This window comes from Cygnus olor, chromosome 8 (genome assembly GCF_009769625.2).
Source record: "Cygnus olor isolate bCygOlo1 chromosome 8, bCygOlo1.pri.v2, whole genome shotgun sequence".
Taxonomy (NCBI): domain Eukaryota; kingdom Metazoa; phylum Chordata; class Aves; order Anseriformes; family Anatidae; genus Cygnus; species Cygnus olor.
Window position 1 is genome coordinate 20,799,495 of NC_049176.1, and position 19,178 is coordinate 20,818,672.

The 19,178-nt window shown below is 37.0% G+C and overlaps 1 protein-coding gene across 4 annotated transcripts in view; it reads left to right on the forward strand.

Moving 5' to 3' along the window:
- Positions 1-18,453, forward strand: part of PIGK (phosphatidylinositol glycan anchor biosynthesis class K) — a 72,567-nt gene extending 54,114 nt beyond the window's left edge. For all 4 annotated transcript variants that reach the window (XM_040566099.1, XM_040566102.1, XM_040566101.1 and 1 more), the window contains one exon: positions 17,245-18,453. In XM_040566099.1, coding sequence (XP_040422033.1) covers positions 17,245-17,361 — 117 coding nt within the window. In that variant the 3' untranslated portion in view covers positions 17,362-18,453. The remainder of the gene's footprint in view (positions 1-17,244) is intronic.
- Positions 18,454-19,178: the final 725 nt, after the last annotated feature.

Below are 19,178 nucleotides of genomic sequence, written 5' to 3' on the forward strand. Positions count from 1 at the left end.
TATGCTAAAAGGTTCAAAAGCAACTTGTGACACTTAGATGTGTCAGGCTGTACGTGTAAAGTTATAGATTTTAGCTATTTATATGTTCTCTGAAGATCTATTCCTGTAGATGTGTTTAAAAATAACTTTAAAAGATAGCTTACTTTTATAAAACTGTGGTCGTAGTATCCAGCTAGGACAGTCACAGGTCTCCTCAGAAAAGCTTCATTTTGTAAGACCTGAATTTTTTTCAGGATAGTTGAAAATCTAATTTTTCATATAAAAGATTAGAAAGCACTCTGACTTTAAAATTCAATTTTATTTTAACAACATATATTGTATGGCTGACCAATGTAGAGAAACCTTGAATCCATTTCATTAGCTAGGCAAAAGCCTTATTTCATGTCTTGCACTAGGACACCCGCCTGGTTCAGGTTTTACTTTTGCAATGTTCAGCAACATACTTAGGACAGTGCTGTCCTTTTACCACTGCCACTTCTCATGGCTGCTTCAGAGTATACTGAGAACAGCAGCCTGTTCTGACAGTGTTTGTGTCTGTTGGTTCCAGACTAGAGGTGAAAAAAGCTGTTTCTCATGCGTGTCACTAAAATCTATGGATTTCTTATTCCTCACCAGATGGCCTAAACTTCCTTCAGGGCTCAGATGTTCTGACTGGTCCATGTGCAGGGCGAAACCCAGGTGTGCAGTATACCTTTTGCTGAGCTAGCCCTTTCTCTAGGACACTTGGCATGGATTGAAGTTAGAAAGTAATGTGCTTTACTAAGACTTTTTGGGGTAATTCCTTTTCTCTTCTACATTAAACATATTTGTGAATTCTGTAAGCTGAAGGTGGTTTGCCTGCATTTTATAACTCTAACAGAAGTAGTCTCAAGTGGAATCAGAACTGGATGTTATCCAGTAAACAAGAACTTGCTTTTTTCCCCAAATGAAACACAGTATGAGGATTACATTTCTCTCACTCTTAGAAATTATTTACTTTTTGTTTGGCTTCCTTTAATACTACTGTATAGAAGAAAACTCTGCTTAGAAGGGGCAAAACAAACTTCCTGTCAAAAGCTATTACTGCATGTTTTTGCCAACCACCAAAACAAATATGTCATAGGACAGCAAAGATATTCCTGCCAACACTGTGCACAGCTTGGGGTGGTTAGGTGCTTTGATGTTTACTCCCTGATATTTCTCCTAATGTTAAGGTTGATTAAAAGAGGTTGATTTGAGTAGCGGAGTTGTGCTGTGAACATGTGAGTCACGCAACATATGTGATTTGCACTATTAAATCTAGAGAATGAGTGCATAATGATTTTAATAGTACTGTTTTCTATTAATAATTAATTAAGAACGGAATAGTCCTGTTTCTCTGACTTTCTCCAAGAAACTACCAAGTGCATTCTTCACTTGGTTGTAGCTGTTACAAGTCTTTTAATGGCAAATCATTAAACCAGCAACATTTTCAGGTAGTTCTTCATCTAGTGAATTACTGCAGCATCAGTGAAGATACTCAGTACCCTCACATGTGAGCCAGTAGGTAGTCAACACTAACAGGGTTGGCACTATTTTTTTGTTCTATCAGAAATTAAGTAGTACACTAGCCTAATGAGCTCTCATAAGCAAAATCATAATATTCCTGAAATAGAGCATATTTCTAAGTGTAGCATGAGGTATTTTTGTAAAAGATTTGAACTATCATTTTTTGATGTGCTACTGTTCTTCTCATTTGTTCTTCCTGATCGCAGAATACAATGATGTGGAGTTAGCATAGATTAGTGGTGATCTGTTTTTACAGATGAGGCGCAGCTGCCTTTATTTTGTTTCCTGAACATACATGTCATCTGAACGTGAGGGGAAGAAGCCCTCTGGAAGCAGAGACCCAGTAAAGAGGTCTCTTTTCTTCCCTTTTCCCATTAAAGGAGTGTTGTGGGTGATCACTCTCTGCCTATCCAGGATCATTATTTTACTGTTTCTCAACCATAGCAAGGTTCTGATTCTTTATCTATTTATTATGTTGAACTATTACTTGGAACCTCTCCTCATAGTCTTCAAGACACAATAATAAGGTTTTTTTTGAATTATTTTTCTTTCAAATGCTGTTTTCCAAATCATAAAAATTTAGCAGTAATTATGGGGAACTTCATTTCCATAAGGATTGACTACCAAAATATTCATGCATGGGGAATTCTTCTTTTGTCTGCACACAACACTGCTTGTCAGAGCCAGAAAGGAAGCATTAGTTTTTTTGTTGCTGACCGAGCATTACAGGGGAATTGAATGTAGTATTAAATTTTTCCAATTATAGCTGAATACAATGGATTGAATGGCTAAATGCATTGAAAAGTAGCTTGCATGAGGCACCTGAACAGTCAGTTGTGGGGTACTTGCTTTAACTGTTTCCTAGTAAAAATATAGCAATGAACATTTTCTATAAGCCAGAGAGAGGTAACTTTGCCATGGCCTGTCGCAGCCACCCTGAGGTGCTCTTTTATCCTATTGCATGGCTCTGTTAAGAAGAGTTAGCTGAGCAGTTAGTAGGGTGCTCTGTTTGAGCTGCAGATATATTAGCTCGTCTGTGTATTGGTAGGGCCCACTCTCTGCTGCCACGTCTTGGGGACATGTGGTTATCACTTCACAGTGGTGGCACCCAGCAAGGTGAGTGTACACCTAGACTGTGCTCTCCCACAGACACTCTGCACACAGCTGTGGGAGAGCTTTGGCCTTGTGGTTCCGCTCTCTTGCTATTCACCTCTTCAGGGAGATGCAGGAGCTGAAATGGATTCAGTTGATGCAGTGCTTTCAGATGGGCTGGTTTAGGCTGCACAGATCCTGCAGTTCGGACAAAGAAGTATAGTAGCAAACTGCTGAACTGTTTCGCTTTCTGAGGTCATGTAATTTTTCCCTGTGTCCCTGATCTCTGGAAAATTGTACATTTACAGATCGGTGTTGTATCTTCATTCTTCTTTGGCATGAGCTGGGAGGTTGAATTGATGGGCAGGTTGGAGTAATTTAGCTAGGGATACCCCTTACTTGGCCATGTTTTGCTCTCTCCGCCATTCATCTTACTGAGTCCTGTGCTCTCCCTTGCACTGCCACAACAATGTAAGCGCAACAGTGAGCTCTAAACTACTGATTAAAAAAAGACAATTAAAAAGGGGGAGCATTTAAAAAAAAAAAGAGGACAGTTCAGCCTGGTTTGTTATGTGAATACAGAATTTCTGAAGCCAGCTACAATAGGCAGTATAAGCCAAAATGCTTAAAACATATGTTTTATCAAATGAAAATGTTTGTTTGAATTTCTCGTGAGCAAGTGAAAGGGAGTGAAACCAAATTGTTACTGTGGAAGGTAGACATGGAAATAAGTTGAAACCTTTCATGGGAGTGCATGGTTTGCCCTTGAGAGTACTGGTAACATGAGGCATTATATGTGAATGTCATGTCATCCATTTAATCCATCCATTTAATGTATTGGGCTTATGAGACATCACTTGCATACCCACCAGCATACAGAACTGTCAGAAGTAGTATTAAAAATATATGAAAAGATACCCACACACTAAAGTAGCTATAATTGTTACAGATACCATGTTGGAGGTGTGGCTTCTTTAAGACAATCCCTGAAATAATTTCTTTTTAATAGACGTTATCTAAGTTTTAAAATGAAGGAAGAGGTTCAGGAAGTGACTGTAACATGTCAGGCTTTAGAGAGTGCTATGCATCTTTGTAGTTTATTCATCAGAACTTTAAGTCACTGCATTTGGAGGGTCATTAGTAGCTGTGTGACTATGAACTGTAAGAACTGTTACATTTCTTATATTTGGAAAAATAACTAACATCATTTTTTCCAGCTGAATCAGCCATGTGCTTCAAAATCCTGTATGCACAACCTTTCAATATATAATATTGGCATACCTTATATACTTTTATCTTGGCTTTCAGTTGGTCATGCAGTGATAGCCTTTTGTTGCATTTTACAGCCTGGTCACAGCTGTGATTTTAAGACAGTGGTTATTGTTTGTAATGTGCTGTAGATATGCTTAGAGCTTTACACAAAGAGACAGGTTCAAAAATGCTTACAGCTTAAAGTAAACTTCACATAGCATGTTGGCAAAAAGCAAAATAAGGTTAACAATGAGAGATTCTGATTTGTAGACCAAGGCCATAAAGGACCATTATGTTAATCTCTTCTGACTTTCTGCACAAAGTCCATACATAGTTTGTTTATATTCTCCCTTTGTTGTGGCTATGCTGAGATCAGGAAGAATGACTAGAAAAAGTGAGTGAGTAGAGGTTGTTAGACGTTTAATCAAAATACTGTAATTATAAAGGGAGTATAAATTAAGAGGACAATTACTGCATGTTAGTACAGGTATGTGATTAGGGAAAGTATGCACGATATTGCAGCTGTTATGGAAGAAGCAATATGTATGTGTCCCAGGGGGCTCAATTACTAACATCATGTGAATTGTTGCACAGTGCTATAGATAAAATATCAATAGCTATCTTAAGCAGCTGATGTTAGAACTGCTGCTGTTGCTGAAAGTGGAGGGAGGTAATTTTTAAGTGAGTTCTGTGATTTGAGACTCTTTTCTCTCCTTTGTGGTTGTAATAAGCTTGGGTAATGTTAGAGCTTTTTTGCAAAAATTATCTCTCCGGTCGTTTTCAGTCTCAGCATTGTCCTCTATTAAGTCCTCAGCATAGTCCTCTATTAAGCATATAATTTACTTTTTTCATCATTCTTTGCTTCCATGAGAATTTTTGTGATACACCGGTCTGCGTTCATTTGCATTTGTCATTCATAAGCCTGGATTCTTAGATGTTCTGAGTCTTTTTGGATTTGTCTGCGCCGAGCCCCATTTATTTGCCGTTCCTTCAAATATTGGAAAAGTGAATACTATTTAGGTCACTGTGGTGAGTTGTCTCCAGTGGGGATAACTGAATAGGTTTTCAGAGCATAATGGTATGCAAATAATATACTTCTGACTCACATGGGAATAGGCTGAATATATGCACAAGCTTTCTGTGACCTTAATAGGTTTGTAGGCTTCATAACACACCATGTGCTGCTGCAGCGTAGTATCTGATGTACAAATATATAAGCTGTGGTGGGGGGCAAAGAAATGTATGAATTAACTCTGTGAATTTAATATGTGATCCATATACCTTATTGCATCTGGAAGTGTACGCCAGCGATATATCTGATTTACTTTTGTAACATAAGCAGTAAGTATGATAATATTAATCACTGCTAACAAAATGGAAGGTGCTTAATATCTTATGCTTAGAACATGCTAATTCATTGCACTGTTAAAGCTTGTTCATACTTGCTACAAGATGAAACTGAAAAACATACAGGAAAATGATAAATAAGTTGTTCCATTAGACTGGGTTTTACATTTATGATATTCACAAGAAGTAGTAGCTTTTAGAAATTTTGCTGCTTTTAGTTTATTTTTATTACAGGTTCTAGAGCAATTCAGGAAACAGATGCTGCATTTAAAAAAGCTTTGTTTTAGTGAAGCTTTCTGTGCAAGAGAATTCATTCTTCCTAAAACTTCATTTCACTTAAATTAACTTGTATTGCCACTGAGGATGGCTTATATTAAACACAAAGGGAGGCTTAGTGGTTTAGACTTCCATCAAATAAACTGCATAACTAAAAAGAGAAGATGCCAAGCCTCACACTCTTGTACTTGAAAGTATTGTGTTCCCTCTCATGGGAACTCGAGATTAGAGAAATTATAAAGGCTTTGCATAAAAACAGGGAGTTAGAATTAATTTTTGCTTAAGCAGGGAAGTGTCAAAAGCCTATTATGGTAATTTTTCAATTTTGTCTTAACTGTTCACACATTTTAAAATAGTTGTACAATTGAGTAGAGGCATAATTGATGTTTTGTGGTTTCTCTCTCTCTTTTTTTCTTTCCTTGGGCCATCATAAAGCGTAGCTTAGGTGCACTTAGAGGCCTGGGAGAAGTAGGTGTGCTAATTAAGTAGTTGATATTTTTCATATCATACTGAGAAAATCTGCCTAATGGACTGAAATAGTCTAAGAATGGTTCCCTTATTCTTAATTACATCCAAGAACTAAATATCGATATTAGATAAAGATAGCTAAACCACAAAAAAACCTTAGTAAGAAAATGTAAAAGAATTTGGAGGTTGTAGAGACTATCTTCATTACTATCAGAGTAAATGGTAGCAGTAAAGGTCTACATGAAAAAATATTACTTCAGTAACTTTATTAATTGTCTTTTAATATAAATACCAATTCTTTTAAAGAAGCTGAAAATGTCATGGAATGCAGAGCTACTGATGCATTTGTTTTATTAATCTTTTTTGAATTAAAAAATTATCAATTTTTTTCTATATCATGATACCTATAAAATGCTAGAGTTATACTTTAAAAATTATGTTTGAACTAAACAAGCTTTAGGGCTTACATAATGAAAGGAAAACTGATTTATCAAAACCTTCAAAAGGTAAATTAAATCACTTTTTCTTTTAGTAAACATGGTATTTAACGGAAGAAATATTATTCCAGAATTGCTTTCATTTTGGTGACCAGTTTTACTGTTCCAGAGGAGGTGTTTTTGGTGGAACAAGCTTTGGATTTGGAATAAGACTTACTGGCAAATGTGAAAGTAAGCAATATTCCTAAGTGATTGCTGATGAGGTAAGACTTCCATTTTTATATGCAGAGAAAAGGTATCTTTCCTACCTTGGAGCTATTTTTTCTGCAAAAGCCTCTCTGGGCTATGAAAGAGCTACCATTGGCATTCCCAGTTATGACCAACTGGTTTTGAATTTTTCTGGCCATGTCTGCAGTAGAAACTGGTGAAAAAAGTGGGATCTGCTGTATTACAGGGATGAGGTATCTTCTTGAGAGCTTTTCCTAATGCTGCTGAATGGCTTCTGTCAGAACCCACATTCAGTTTCTCTTACTGTGGACATTAGGAGCGGTCTGAATCTTCCTTAGCTCTTCTTCCTTTCCCCCAGAACTGTGAATGGCAACTGCCCAACTAGAAGCCCAATGTGGTCCTGCAGTTTGTGTGATGAGGTAGCAGGTCAGCATCACTTCTGGCTGCTGGCATTTTTCTTCTGGCATTTTACGGGTTTCTGGTGTTTTGTGTTTGTGTCGCTTGAATAATAATGCCAGAATAATGGAGCCAAGTGCATGCATATCTGTGTGCATGGAGTGGAGGGGAAGGAGCGGATGTTTTTAGATCCTTAGGCAAAAGGAAAAGTATTTGTTGGTATGTATTGCTTATTTCATTACTTAATACTGGTTGCACTGGGCATAGAAATAATGTTAGTGTGTGTTTGTCGAAGCGTGTGTAATTTTAGTGTAAGACTAAATTCTTTGATGTAACCTGTGTTACTTGTCACGAAATACATGCAGGATCAGGACCTTTCTGTGTGAAACAGATTACTGAAGTACATTATAGTAGGTTGTCTAAGATGGAAGATTTAATTTCAGCTTTCTGCTGTCAGTTCAGTGTTCTGTAACACTTTAATTTCTCACATAACCTTGTATAGTTTTTATTAATCATTGCTTTTGTGTTGCTTACACATGAAAGTTTCTCTGATAGACGGTGTTTATTTAAATGGTATTTCAGTGAATAGTAAAATTAATAGTAACAGTTTCCCATTTTTTTCTTATGTCTGCTATATTTTTTCTTTTGAGCACATGTAGAATAAAAAGTAGCTGTTACCAATAAGTTCACATTGATAAGGACAGAATATAAATGTTATCAATTTTAGCCTGACGTATTTTGTAGTGCTGTCTGTGATACTAGATACTTCTCAGAACATTTTTCCTCAGGTGACGGCACTGTTAGCTCCAAATATATTCACATATTTATCCCATTTAAGCATGTAAACTTAGTGAGGTGTTCTTTGTGATTTTTTGTGTTAAGTTAATTATAGTTTGTTTACCCTTCGGTAGCATGCTGTGAGGAGCATGGCAATGTAACACAGAAGCTTTTGACAGTACTGATGAATGGCAAGGGACAGAGATATTGGCAGAATATTCTCTAGTGCTCTGTCTGGAACTGTTTTCCTAAATAATTCAGAGAGTTGAAATTCGATGAAATCATTTCCATTTTAAGAATGGGTGGAAGGGGTAAATGAGTGAAGACTCCAGTATGGGAAGAGTTGTGTTCATATTGTTAAACAGACAAGATAGCATCCTGTTTCATTGTTCTTGTGGAAATTCTTTGTATGCATCCGATTCAGCTTCGTGCAGGCAGCTACTTCCTCAGTGACCAGCTTTCTTGATCTGCATGTGGCACCCTGCCAGTGCCAGCTTTCTCCTCCTCACACCCTTTCCCCACACATTGACTCTTGCACTCAAGTGATTGCATATTTCCAGGAGGATTGTATGGAAGGAATGCTGAAAGCCCACCTACAAGTATGTGGCTGACAATCAGATGTTTAGTACTTACATGGGACATTTACAGTACATGACATCTGTAGGGCAGTAACCAGTGGTCACTTTAGGTGGTAGGCAGCTAAAGTGGAACAGGTTTGCCATTAGATAAGATCATCCGTGGTTTTATCCTTTTAAAGGACTTACCCTTTCAGAAAGGTGATAGTGTATATACTACACGTGTTAGTCTGGGGGAGTATATATAGTCAGCTATACTCATTCATTCTTCCAGGACTTTGTTGAGCCCCAGGTGGCATCTGACTGATGAACTGGTGTCATGCAAATGTTATGGGGGAAAACGGAATATTTATGATACCATAAATCTGTCATTCTTAATGGCAGCTGCCTACAAAAACTCTTTGCAGGAATGAATCTGCTCTCTGGGACTCTTTGTTCTTTGACATATCAAGCGTAACAGAAATGGCTTTCTGGTGTTAGTCTAATTATGTGCAACTACTAAGTAAGTTCCTGTATTGCTTCCATGTTTTATGATTTGTTTTCAAGGTTGTATAGCAGCTAGAATAGCCAAAACTATTGGGTTGATATTTCAGAATAGTTATTTTTTCCTTTTGCATTTTTTCTGTTCACAGAGAGAGTGTATACAACATAAACTTGGGTGAGAATACTTGTCTGGCATGCAAGTGCAAAACTACTGCATACAACAATTGCTTTTAAAAGCAGGGTGGTGGTGGGGAGCAAACAGATCCAGCACCAGCTGTAATACCCTGATTTCTCACCGAAAATGAAAATGTTTTGCAGTAAAAACACAGCTATATTTGATCTTGCTCATATATATGTGCAGACACCTTTTGCCTCAGCCCTGCTTCTCCCTCCATTCATTTTTTCTCATGTCTGCCTCTTAAATGTAATGCAGTTTTGAGTTGTGCAAGCCAAAGTTAGAAAAACCTGGAGCTCTACTGCACACAGGTATAATGTCGCACACAGCTTAGGGCAAAGGAGAACTTTTTAAATTATAGTTGTAGAGATCCTGGAGACATTTAAAAATGAGCAGTAAAAAGTACATGAATAGGGAGTATTTATTTGGATTCCAGTTTCTTTAAATGTAGCTGTTAAGATGTTTGATTAGATTTTGTACTCAATATGGCATATTGAGTAAAAGATCTAATGTTGTCTAACATCTGTTGTTAATACAGCCTGCCACCTGGAAATAAATGAATAGATACTCATGGGATATCCAGAAAAAAATGTGCGGTTAGAACCATCACTACTACTTTGAAGGGAAGAGCAAAATAATTTATGAATGTCATGGCTTCTCCGCGTAAACAGATACAACTTAATTTGAATTTGAGTGACAAAATTGTACTTCATAATGGAAGTTTGAGGCATACAATTAATTTTATGAGATTAAGAAGAAAAAAAAACCTGCCTCAGAGTACATTGATTTAAAAGTACTTGAATGGTCTCACTGTGTGGTGCAGTGACCCTGTGGGAGAGCCACGTTAGACTTCCCAGCAGGAGGCCAGTACGTGGAGCGGTCATCCCAACGCGGAGCAGGCCGCAGCCTGCACTGGCGCATGCGGTCTCTTCTCCTCTGCAGAGCTGAGTGGTTGCTTGTGGTTCTGCTCCCGATGGTTTTTAGGCCCTGTATTTGTAGCAACAACCTTTGCCCTGTAGAAGACCTTAGGATAGTCTTTTCCTAGGGGAAAATGGGCAGTGTATGCTGCTCCAAAAATATTGTTGTGAGAGTAGGGTGGCCTACTTCATACCTTTCTAGTTAATACAAAATAAATTTATCCAACTAGAGCCGCTACAGACCTTTTTCAAATCCTTTGAAATTTTGCAGCTGGTTTTTCTGTCTGCTTAACCAAAAGTCTGGGTAGCAGCAGGTGGGTCATTTTTGGAGGTTCCCTCCACTGAGGTGTGGGCAACTAGTGCATATTTCTGTCATTTTCTGACCCCCTCTGATATAAGGACCTCAACAACCTTATCCTTTGGATTGTCATGGCATTGTGTGCTGAATGCCTTCAGTCATGTTTTTGCTAATAATCCTTTTCTTGTTCACATTAAGTAAAAACATTTTTGAAAAGAAGGATGCTTCTCAGAGTAACAGTGGCCAACTCTTGAATATCAAATCTGTTTAATTATGCTGCTCATCTATTTTTGCGTGCTTCAGTTGGCAAGAAGCTCTGTTTGCAAATGTAATTCATGTATTTGATGTGGACTTGGATGTGATCTTTAATGAAGATCATGATCATGGCTTCGTATAAGAGTATGAATGAATATGAACAGAAAAACAATCTGTCTAGTAGATCCTAAAAAGATGTGATTTATATAAATATATATATATATAAATATAAAATATAAAGCTTTTTCTTGTGACTTTTTTTGTCTCTGTCCTTGAGCATATGCATGATTTTGAGTGTCAACTGAGTAACTGAGCAGGTAAGAGCTGAGCCCTCTTACCTCAGAAGAGTTAAGACCTCTGCTGTGCCAGCCGGTAGCAGATAGATATGCATTGTTAGAACTGCCAGTACAGAGCCGTGTTTGTTAGCTTTGGTTTTATCAAATCGCACGTCTTGGTTTGGAAGCCCCATAGCACGATCCCTGTTTGCCAATCAGGCATCATTCATATGAGTGCTGGCTTGTATGGGAATTAAACTGCACAGGGTCTCAGGTGCTGGGAAAGCTCCCTGTGATTAGAAGAAGTATATTATGTGTTGTGTCACAGGTTGGAAGATTAATGAATAATTGTTAAAACACTGAAAGCACTTTAAAGTGCTATGTAATGCTGAGAGATAACGCTGGAAGTAGAAAATAATAAGTGAGCAGCCATAATTGAAGTAGAAGTTCATTTCTAAAAAGCCCTTACAGATTATGTATTTTAGAAGGAAATGAAAAACTAAAGCTATCATAGCAGTATTTGTTTTATGGTGATTGTACAGTTTTCAACGTAAATATTTAAAATGCAGTTGTTGGCAATGACATGTTAATTTAGTTTAACTGCTGTTTTTCCCCATATCTTCCATGAGTTTTTGATGTTGATGAGTGAACTTTCTTCGCTATTTTATTAATATTGGAGATATCAGTAATCATGGCACTGTGGTTAATAAATACAAACTGGGAGATTAGACAAGTGTGCTTTAAATTGTTTTGCAGATTAACAGGCACCACTTAGGCTGGAGTTCTCTTATGACTTTAATCTTGCTGTGGGCACAAAAGAGGATTAAACTATTACTAGATGGATGGAATTATTTGATTTCCCCCACCCCACTGTGAGGACCACAAATCAAAACTGTAACCGACAAATTAGAAGTGCATACTCCTAATAAAAGCTCTGAGGATGTATTTTATGCCGTGATTTACTTGTGATGCACATAAATTTGTTCTGAAATAAAACTTTATTGTGTGTTTTCTCATAAGAATTGAAATGACTACCCAATTTTAAATTGTTAGTAAAGCCAAATTCTTACGGAGTGCCTCTAAGAAATATATAAAGTGCTGTTGACATGGGGTCCTGCCTAGTAGAATTTGGCTTTTCCATAGTTTCCTTGTCCTTTGGTTTGAGATATTATTATTTTTTCTGAAATAAGAAGTAGGTGATCTTGGGTCTGAGGTTAGTCTTGGATTTCAAAGACCTCCTTTTGAAATGTGGATCTTTTCTTTTTTCAGGTATGAATACTGGTTTTCAACATAGACCCTACCATAAATATAGGTATCTTGAGAAACAAAAAATAAAAGCTTTAGTATTGCAATGAAAGAAATAGAAATGTTCATTCAAATGGAGAATAATCAAGAAAATTATCTTGGAAATCTACACCCCAAAACATGTAACATTCACCCCAATGACCTAATAATGATGCAGGGCACTGCACTGACAAGCAGCAGTTGTGCTTCACTTCTCTGCTAGTGCTTGCTGACCCCTAAGACTTGTAGAGGTGGATAAATCCACAGAGAGATATGCACAGGCCTTCCCCAAGTAGCTGCTGCTGTCTGCCAGAAAGCCCCAGGATCCTAAGTGATATTTTATATCATGTCCGCTGCAATAAATAGACCAAAATGGGCCTAGAGCACTGTGAAATTCCAGAGAGAATTAAGCAGGGATTAATCTGAAATATGATAGCTGCCACTTTAACGGACTCATTGGAATACAGAACTTGTAACTTTTGATTTTTGTGTGATTACATATGGATATTTTGCACTTCTGTGATACAAACGCACACCACCTGTCTCAGGTTGGGTTAGAACATCCCCTGTAGGAAAGCTTTTGTACGTATTGATTTTTAAGGTTTTGCATCCTTTCCTGAAGCCCTGTGTGGAATAAGATGTTGGTGTAGACTGAAGAATTGACCTCTTTCCTGCTTGGGAATTTCTACATTCCTGACTGTAATGCTGCTACGTTTATACTGTGTGCATTGCTTTTTCTGGATTCTGAGTTTAACTCAAAGCTTTCTGTACCAATATTCTTATCCTTATTCAGGACACTGGCACAAAGGGGAGTTCTGCTGGAAGAGGACTGGAGGGTTGGATTATAATGATATTTATCAGTGTTTTCCATGTGAAATGTTAATACGTGATGTTTTAAATCTTGTTTCTGTTCTGATGTGACATTTTAAAATTAGACCATTCTTAATCTAATTACTACTTCAGCTTTAATACTTTTTATTTCTTGCATAAAACTCATTTTAATTGCAATAACAAGTACTGTATGTTTTATGAAACACCTTCACTGAAACTCTTGGATACTTTCCATTATGGTCTCTGTAGACCCATCCAGTTTGAAAATACACTGCTTTATCCTCTCCTTAATTACAGTACTTGGAGCAACTTTCTGTTAACTGTTTCTTAAGTTCTGCAGAATAATGAGTCTACCAGAACTAGAGAGAGTACAGCAGAAAACTGTTCACAGGAGGAAGCTTGCTGTTGCTTAGCTACCTATCTTTTTAATTTGGGATCTCCAGCAACTCAATAATGACTAGCCCTTAAGCTGCTAAATGCATTTGTTCATGACGCATTGTACCATTTTGTATGTGTATTTCACCTGTGTGTTACAGCTATTATTGTAGGGAGAAAGAGGGCGTTTATAATGGGGTTATATTTTACCATAAATCACAAAACCTAAATATGTCAATTATATAAGCAGTACTTAGCAAAGTTCTTATGTGTGTTCTGCTATAGTGAAATTCAGAATGAGTCAAAAAGCTACTGCCTCTGCTCCTCCAGATCAGTCCCAAATAAGAGTTATGCATAATTTGTAAGTACTGCAGCTAGTCTGTAGTCTTTCAATCATGCACATTCTGACATCAATTTAGGCACCATAAAGCTATATAACTAATTGCAAATTTAAATACTGCAACACTTAATATTTTTTGTCCATATTTAGCAATTTATCACAAGTGAGAAAATGCCTGAATTTCAAAAATTGCCTTTCACAGAAATTTACTGGAATAAGACCCTGAATTAGGCCCTGTTCATGTGATAAGTACTGATTTTTTTTATTTTTATTTTTATTTTTAGGAATCTGGGAGAAACTTTGTATTCACTAATGCTTTCTGATCAATCCTAAAAGTGATACAAAGGGCCAGTTTATCTAGGGATTGCTTATGGCCACAGAACTGGTATAAGCATAGAAATAAACCATTTTTTCTAAACCTGTTTTCAGTATGTGCAGGTAAATAGGAAACCTTTCCATTCGCTATTGAAATACTTCTGATTTAATAGCTTTTCCCACTAGGAGACATCTCAGTGATGTTTCCCCGCCCTCCTGAGAAAAATTCTATAGGTGAAGAAGTTTCTGCACCAGGCAGCCTCCCTGCAGAGGCTCGCCTGTGCTCTGCAGGAGGCCATCCCGGCCTGGCCTCTGACTTCAGGGTGAATCACCTCAGGCGCTGCTGTGCCTGCTGGGTGTGATTCCACCCTTCCAAGCCCACACAGGTGTGCAGGAATTGCATTTGGCATTGACACAGCTGCGCCAAGAGGGAAGAATTGCTGGGTGAGCTGTTACAGCTGTGCTGGCCGAAAGCTCTGGCAGCATATGTTACAAGTACAGTTCCCTGACATTAACTTCCAGAAGCAGGGGCTCCATCCTAAATCCAGAGGGGTGCGATTCACAGGTGTGACAGGCAGCTTTTCCTAAAGGAACCCTGGTGCTTAGCTGATGTGCCCAGCTGGACAAAGATGTGTTACTGAAGTTTTCTGTGTAACATTTGTTATGATTTTAAATGGATGAATTTGTCAAGTCAAAAGCTTGTCATGCTTAATTACGTTTTTACGTCAATGATGAACTTTCTTGGGAATCTGTGATGAAGATAATTTAAAGAAACCTGCTTCTTTCAGCACTTACAGGTATACTTTAAAGGTTTAGATGTGGATCTGTGTAATCTCATTTTAGGCATTCAGAAAGCTTTGATGTTTGTATGTCCCCAGTGGAAAATACTTGCATATTTCTATATAATTTTGTGCTCAATTAACCTCACTATTGACTTCCAGATGTACAGTAGAGTTGCATCTCTCTGCCCTTTTATTGTGGTTTAATATTTACATGTAGATTCCAGTTTCCAGGTCTGTGGATCTTTTTTGTTAAGATAATTTATTTTTAAGATGGCCAAGTATGTAGCTCTTGTATAGCCTCAGATATTTTTTGTGGTACCTTCATGTTTTTAACAGTAATATATCTTTCAGAATTTAACACTGGCTTTAAGCTGGTAATTTTTATGTCCTTGATATCTCAGTGTAGAGACATTACTGCACTGGCCTTTGTTTCCTTGTGGAATTTCATGGAGGAGCTTTAAATACATGGCATGACAAAATGGAAAACCATACTCATAGATCACCTTATAAATATTTATTCATATAAATTCTTTAAAGAAATTAAATTACGTGTCCTATACAAAATAGGAGAGAGAGGCTTTTAGTGTCACTGACTGCAAATTGAAGTCATTTGTCTAGAAGGGTCAGATGCCACTTTGTGGTAAGGAATTTGTCTGAGATCCAAGAAAGGAAAGATTGATAGTACAAAGAGATTGATGAAACGGGCACTGCAATATGCATACGAAGTTATGGGTTAATTAGGAGGATTTAAACAAGAAAGTTCATCTGTGTGGAGAAGTGTCATGTGCTGTTATTTTCAGAAGTGAGGTGTGCTGGCAGCCTTTTTGAACGTTCAGAGTCGATTTCCTGAGATCTTTGTATGGAGATGGCTGGTTGTGAAATCAGTGAGGTGGCAAATTACCAATATCACGTCCATTGCAGCTGATGGTTGCTTCTTAGGAAATTGAGTGGTTTGCATGCATATATATACCATCTTTGGTATGTTACTAATATAAATTATAATGCTTGTTCTGTGATTCCAGTATCAGAGGAAACAAAAAATCATTAATATTTCTGGGTATCAGCTTCTTCGGATGTCTTGGGGGACATAGCTCTTGTTCCACTTTCAAGTGCAATCATGGTACTTATGCTAAAAAATTAAAGCTGTAACTATGTCGCTTAGAGAATGGGAGCTGAAAATCCAGAAATACTGTTTTCTTGTTGATAGAAAAGCTGTTTTGAAAGAACAGATGCTGCAAACAGTTCCTTATTGCCTTAAAGTTCACCAGCCACTTGGTGTGTTTAGTGGAGAACAGCAAGGCAGGCTTTCATAAGCAGATACATGCAGAAATTGAAACAGTACCATCTTTTTTAAGTTATTCACATGGCTGAAAGAGAATTTTAAATTTGACTTAAATGCAACAAAGCTAAAATACTCGGTGTGCCCCTTGTGCCTCATTCTGTATGAGGACAGAATAGAGCAAATCATTCAGCAAGGCAGGAATAAAAAAGTCAGAAAGTACAGTATTTATTATTGTAAAAGCAAATCACTTCTGTCTGCAAAGCAGACCTGTAAAGCATAACTGCTGAAGCAAGAGTTGACATAGGCATGAGGGACTGAATTATACCTCTAAATACTGTAATTCTGATACTTTTGTCATGATATTCTTAACTAAAATTTTGTGTTCATACAGATTCACCTTGCTGCTTAGCCTTAGAGATAAGAGCTGCTGCACGCCCCAAGATCTATCTCCCAGAATCCATTTCTCACAGAATATGGAGTATCTGAAAGTTTTGTCAATATGAGAAGAGGAAGAAGGGGACAGATGAGTTTTATCTCGCCTTACTGTTAAGTGTGTGATAGAAAAAGCCTTAACAGATTGCAGTGAATTTCTTCTTACTGAAGATGAAAAAATTGTTGAAGGGGCAGGTATTTGAATTGCAGAATACATTTCTACATTAAGGAAAAGCAGTTAGACTCAGTGAGGCCTCTGGGAAATGTGATTGACATTAAAAACAATCCTATTTTGTGTTACGATATTCCTTTAATAATGAATCATAGCTTTTTATATGTTTTGATATCTGTTTATTTAAAAAATTCTGAATACAGAAAGAGCTGTAGAAAACATTCTGGGTAGTGGAAAAACAATACCTTCTCTTCTCTCTCATGTTTTCACTTGCAGGAACTGTTTTTCATACTCGTAAAATTCTTCTCTTATATTAACATGAAACCAGATATGAGAAATTCTGTCCAAAGAAGTGAGTTTAAACATGTCCCACAATGCCGATGTGCACCATCAGAGTAGCATCATGGGCACAGCTGTAGTGGCCTTTTGCGGTATTTAACCTCACTGCTTGAGCATCCACTCTCTTCCCATCAGCGTTTACACCACATCAAGAAGAAAGATGCTTCCTCTGTATGAAGAAATGCAGCTTAATGGTGTTTTTCTCTGCTGCCAGGAGTTTTACTTTTTTTGCACTTGATAAAACACTGTGCCTGTTTAATATGGAGACTAAGTATGAAATCTTTGTTTTTCTCTCCTTGTTTGTTCTTTTTTCAGAAGCCAAAACAAAAGGACTGGCATCCTCCTGGAGGATTTATTCTAGGACTCTGGGCATTGATTATCATGGTTTTCTTCAAAACATATGGAATCAAGCACATGAAACACATCTTCTGAATCTGAGCAAGCAAGATGATTGCGTTGACTGCTTCTTTGGATTCCCTGGTGTCATTTGAGTTCCCTGTATGTGTATTATGGTTGTAGCGAAAACAGTGTTGCAATCTCACTTCAAATGTTGTTTTGAAGTTATGTCTTCTCTTCCTTTTTCTGAAAAGAGTCTCACAGGTGGTTATAAAATGAGACATTTTTTTAAGTTTGTTTTAAGCATATTTTAATGCTTTTTTGAGCTTATCTTTCCAGTTAATTTAAAAAGAAGGGGACTTAAATATCTTAACAGAATTCTAAGGTTGACTATGAAATGTGAATGGGCAAATTCGTTCCCCCATACTTATAAGTAAATCTTAAAAGAGTCATCCTATCACTGAAGAACTAGACAGTTTGCAGAACATTATTTAGGATGTCATTTTATCAATAAAAGCTTAATCCACTTTGCAGACTTTAGCATGATGTATTGAAACCTTTCTTCAGAAAAACAAAAAATACAAGAAATACTCTAGAAAGATATTGATTTTTTTTTTCCTGCTCTGTTAAATACAACCCTAAGAACAGTCCTTTCACCTTTAGGCAATTTTGGATTTAGGATTCTATGAACTGGTGAAAGTGAAACAAAAATACATGATAACCTCACTGAAACTACTTCATAAAATGCTGAAAAGGGTGAAACTGCAACTACACCATGTCCATTAGGAACCCTTTATAGATGTCTTTACACTCCGTATGATCCAGAGTTGGCCTCTTTCAGGGTTTTTTGCACTGGATTTTTGCACAGAGCAAAACTGACTCTAGCATCAGGATGAAAAATGTTATCAGTTGTACTATTGTATTCTGTAATGTCTGAGCACTTGGAAATGAGGTTTATTGTTTAGGTCTTGTAAATTCTGTTCTGGCATATTGATTTGTTCTTCTTGGATGTGTAATGATGAATGCATGCTAAATGCATTTTGTCTGTATAATAAACCGATAATAGAGAAGAGAACAAATTTCTGCATGTATGGAAACAATGAGGTTGTCAACTAGGTGATGCTCTTGCGGTGTGCTTTGGAGTCTGTTCTCTATCCTGATCATAATAAAGCTGATGCATACATGGTCTAAAGTCTCTAGGAGTTACCTGTAATTGCACGTTATATCAGAGGCAATAGTGTTGTCTTAGTATATGGTATTGAGCATTTTCCTATTGCTCAGAACATACAAATCTCAGTGCTTATAAATTTTTATTGTTTTTTCCTTTTTGTTCTCTTTCAGATTGACTGTGGCATCATAGCCTTGAGTTAGGGTTAGTGGCCTTGTCAGAGAGCTGTGTGTGTGTGATGTGTATGTTTGTTTTGGACAGCATTTTTCACAGGCAGTAAATTCATATGCAAAACCTAATACAAGGGTGACTTCTTAAAATGTGTAAAATTTTATCTTTCTCAGCTATTTCTAATGCAATAATCAACTAAGATCTGTTGTAGACAGACTAATAGGAATGCAGAGACATTGTATAGAAATGTATAGATGCTTTATAGAAATGAATTCTACAGAACTTGTTCTTAGAGGATTTGCTTACATTTAATTTTTTTAATCCAGCCTTTGATACTCTTTTTTTTTATATTTTAATGAGTATTTTTAATCACATATTTTATGTAAGTTTTGTAATACTTAAAAGTTTTGTACATACTTTATGTAAGTTATGTAAGTTTATGTAAGCTAAGTTTTATCACATACTTAAAGATGGCTAAAGTGAAATTGATTGAGCTTTCTGCCTTACTTCAGCTGCAATTACACTTACTGAGACTCCTCTGACCTTACTCAATTTCTCTCTTTCCCTCTTTCCA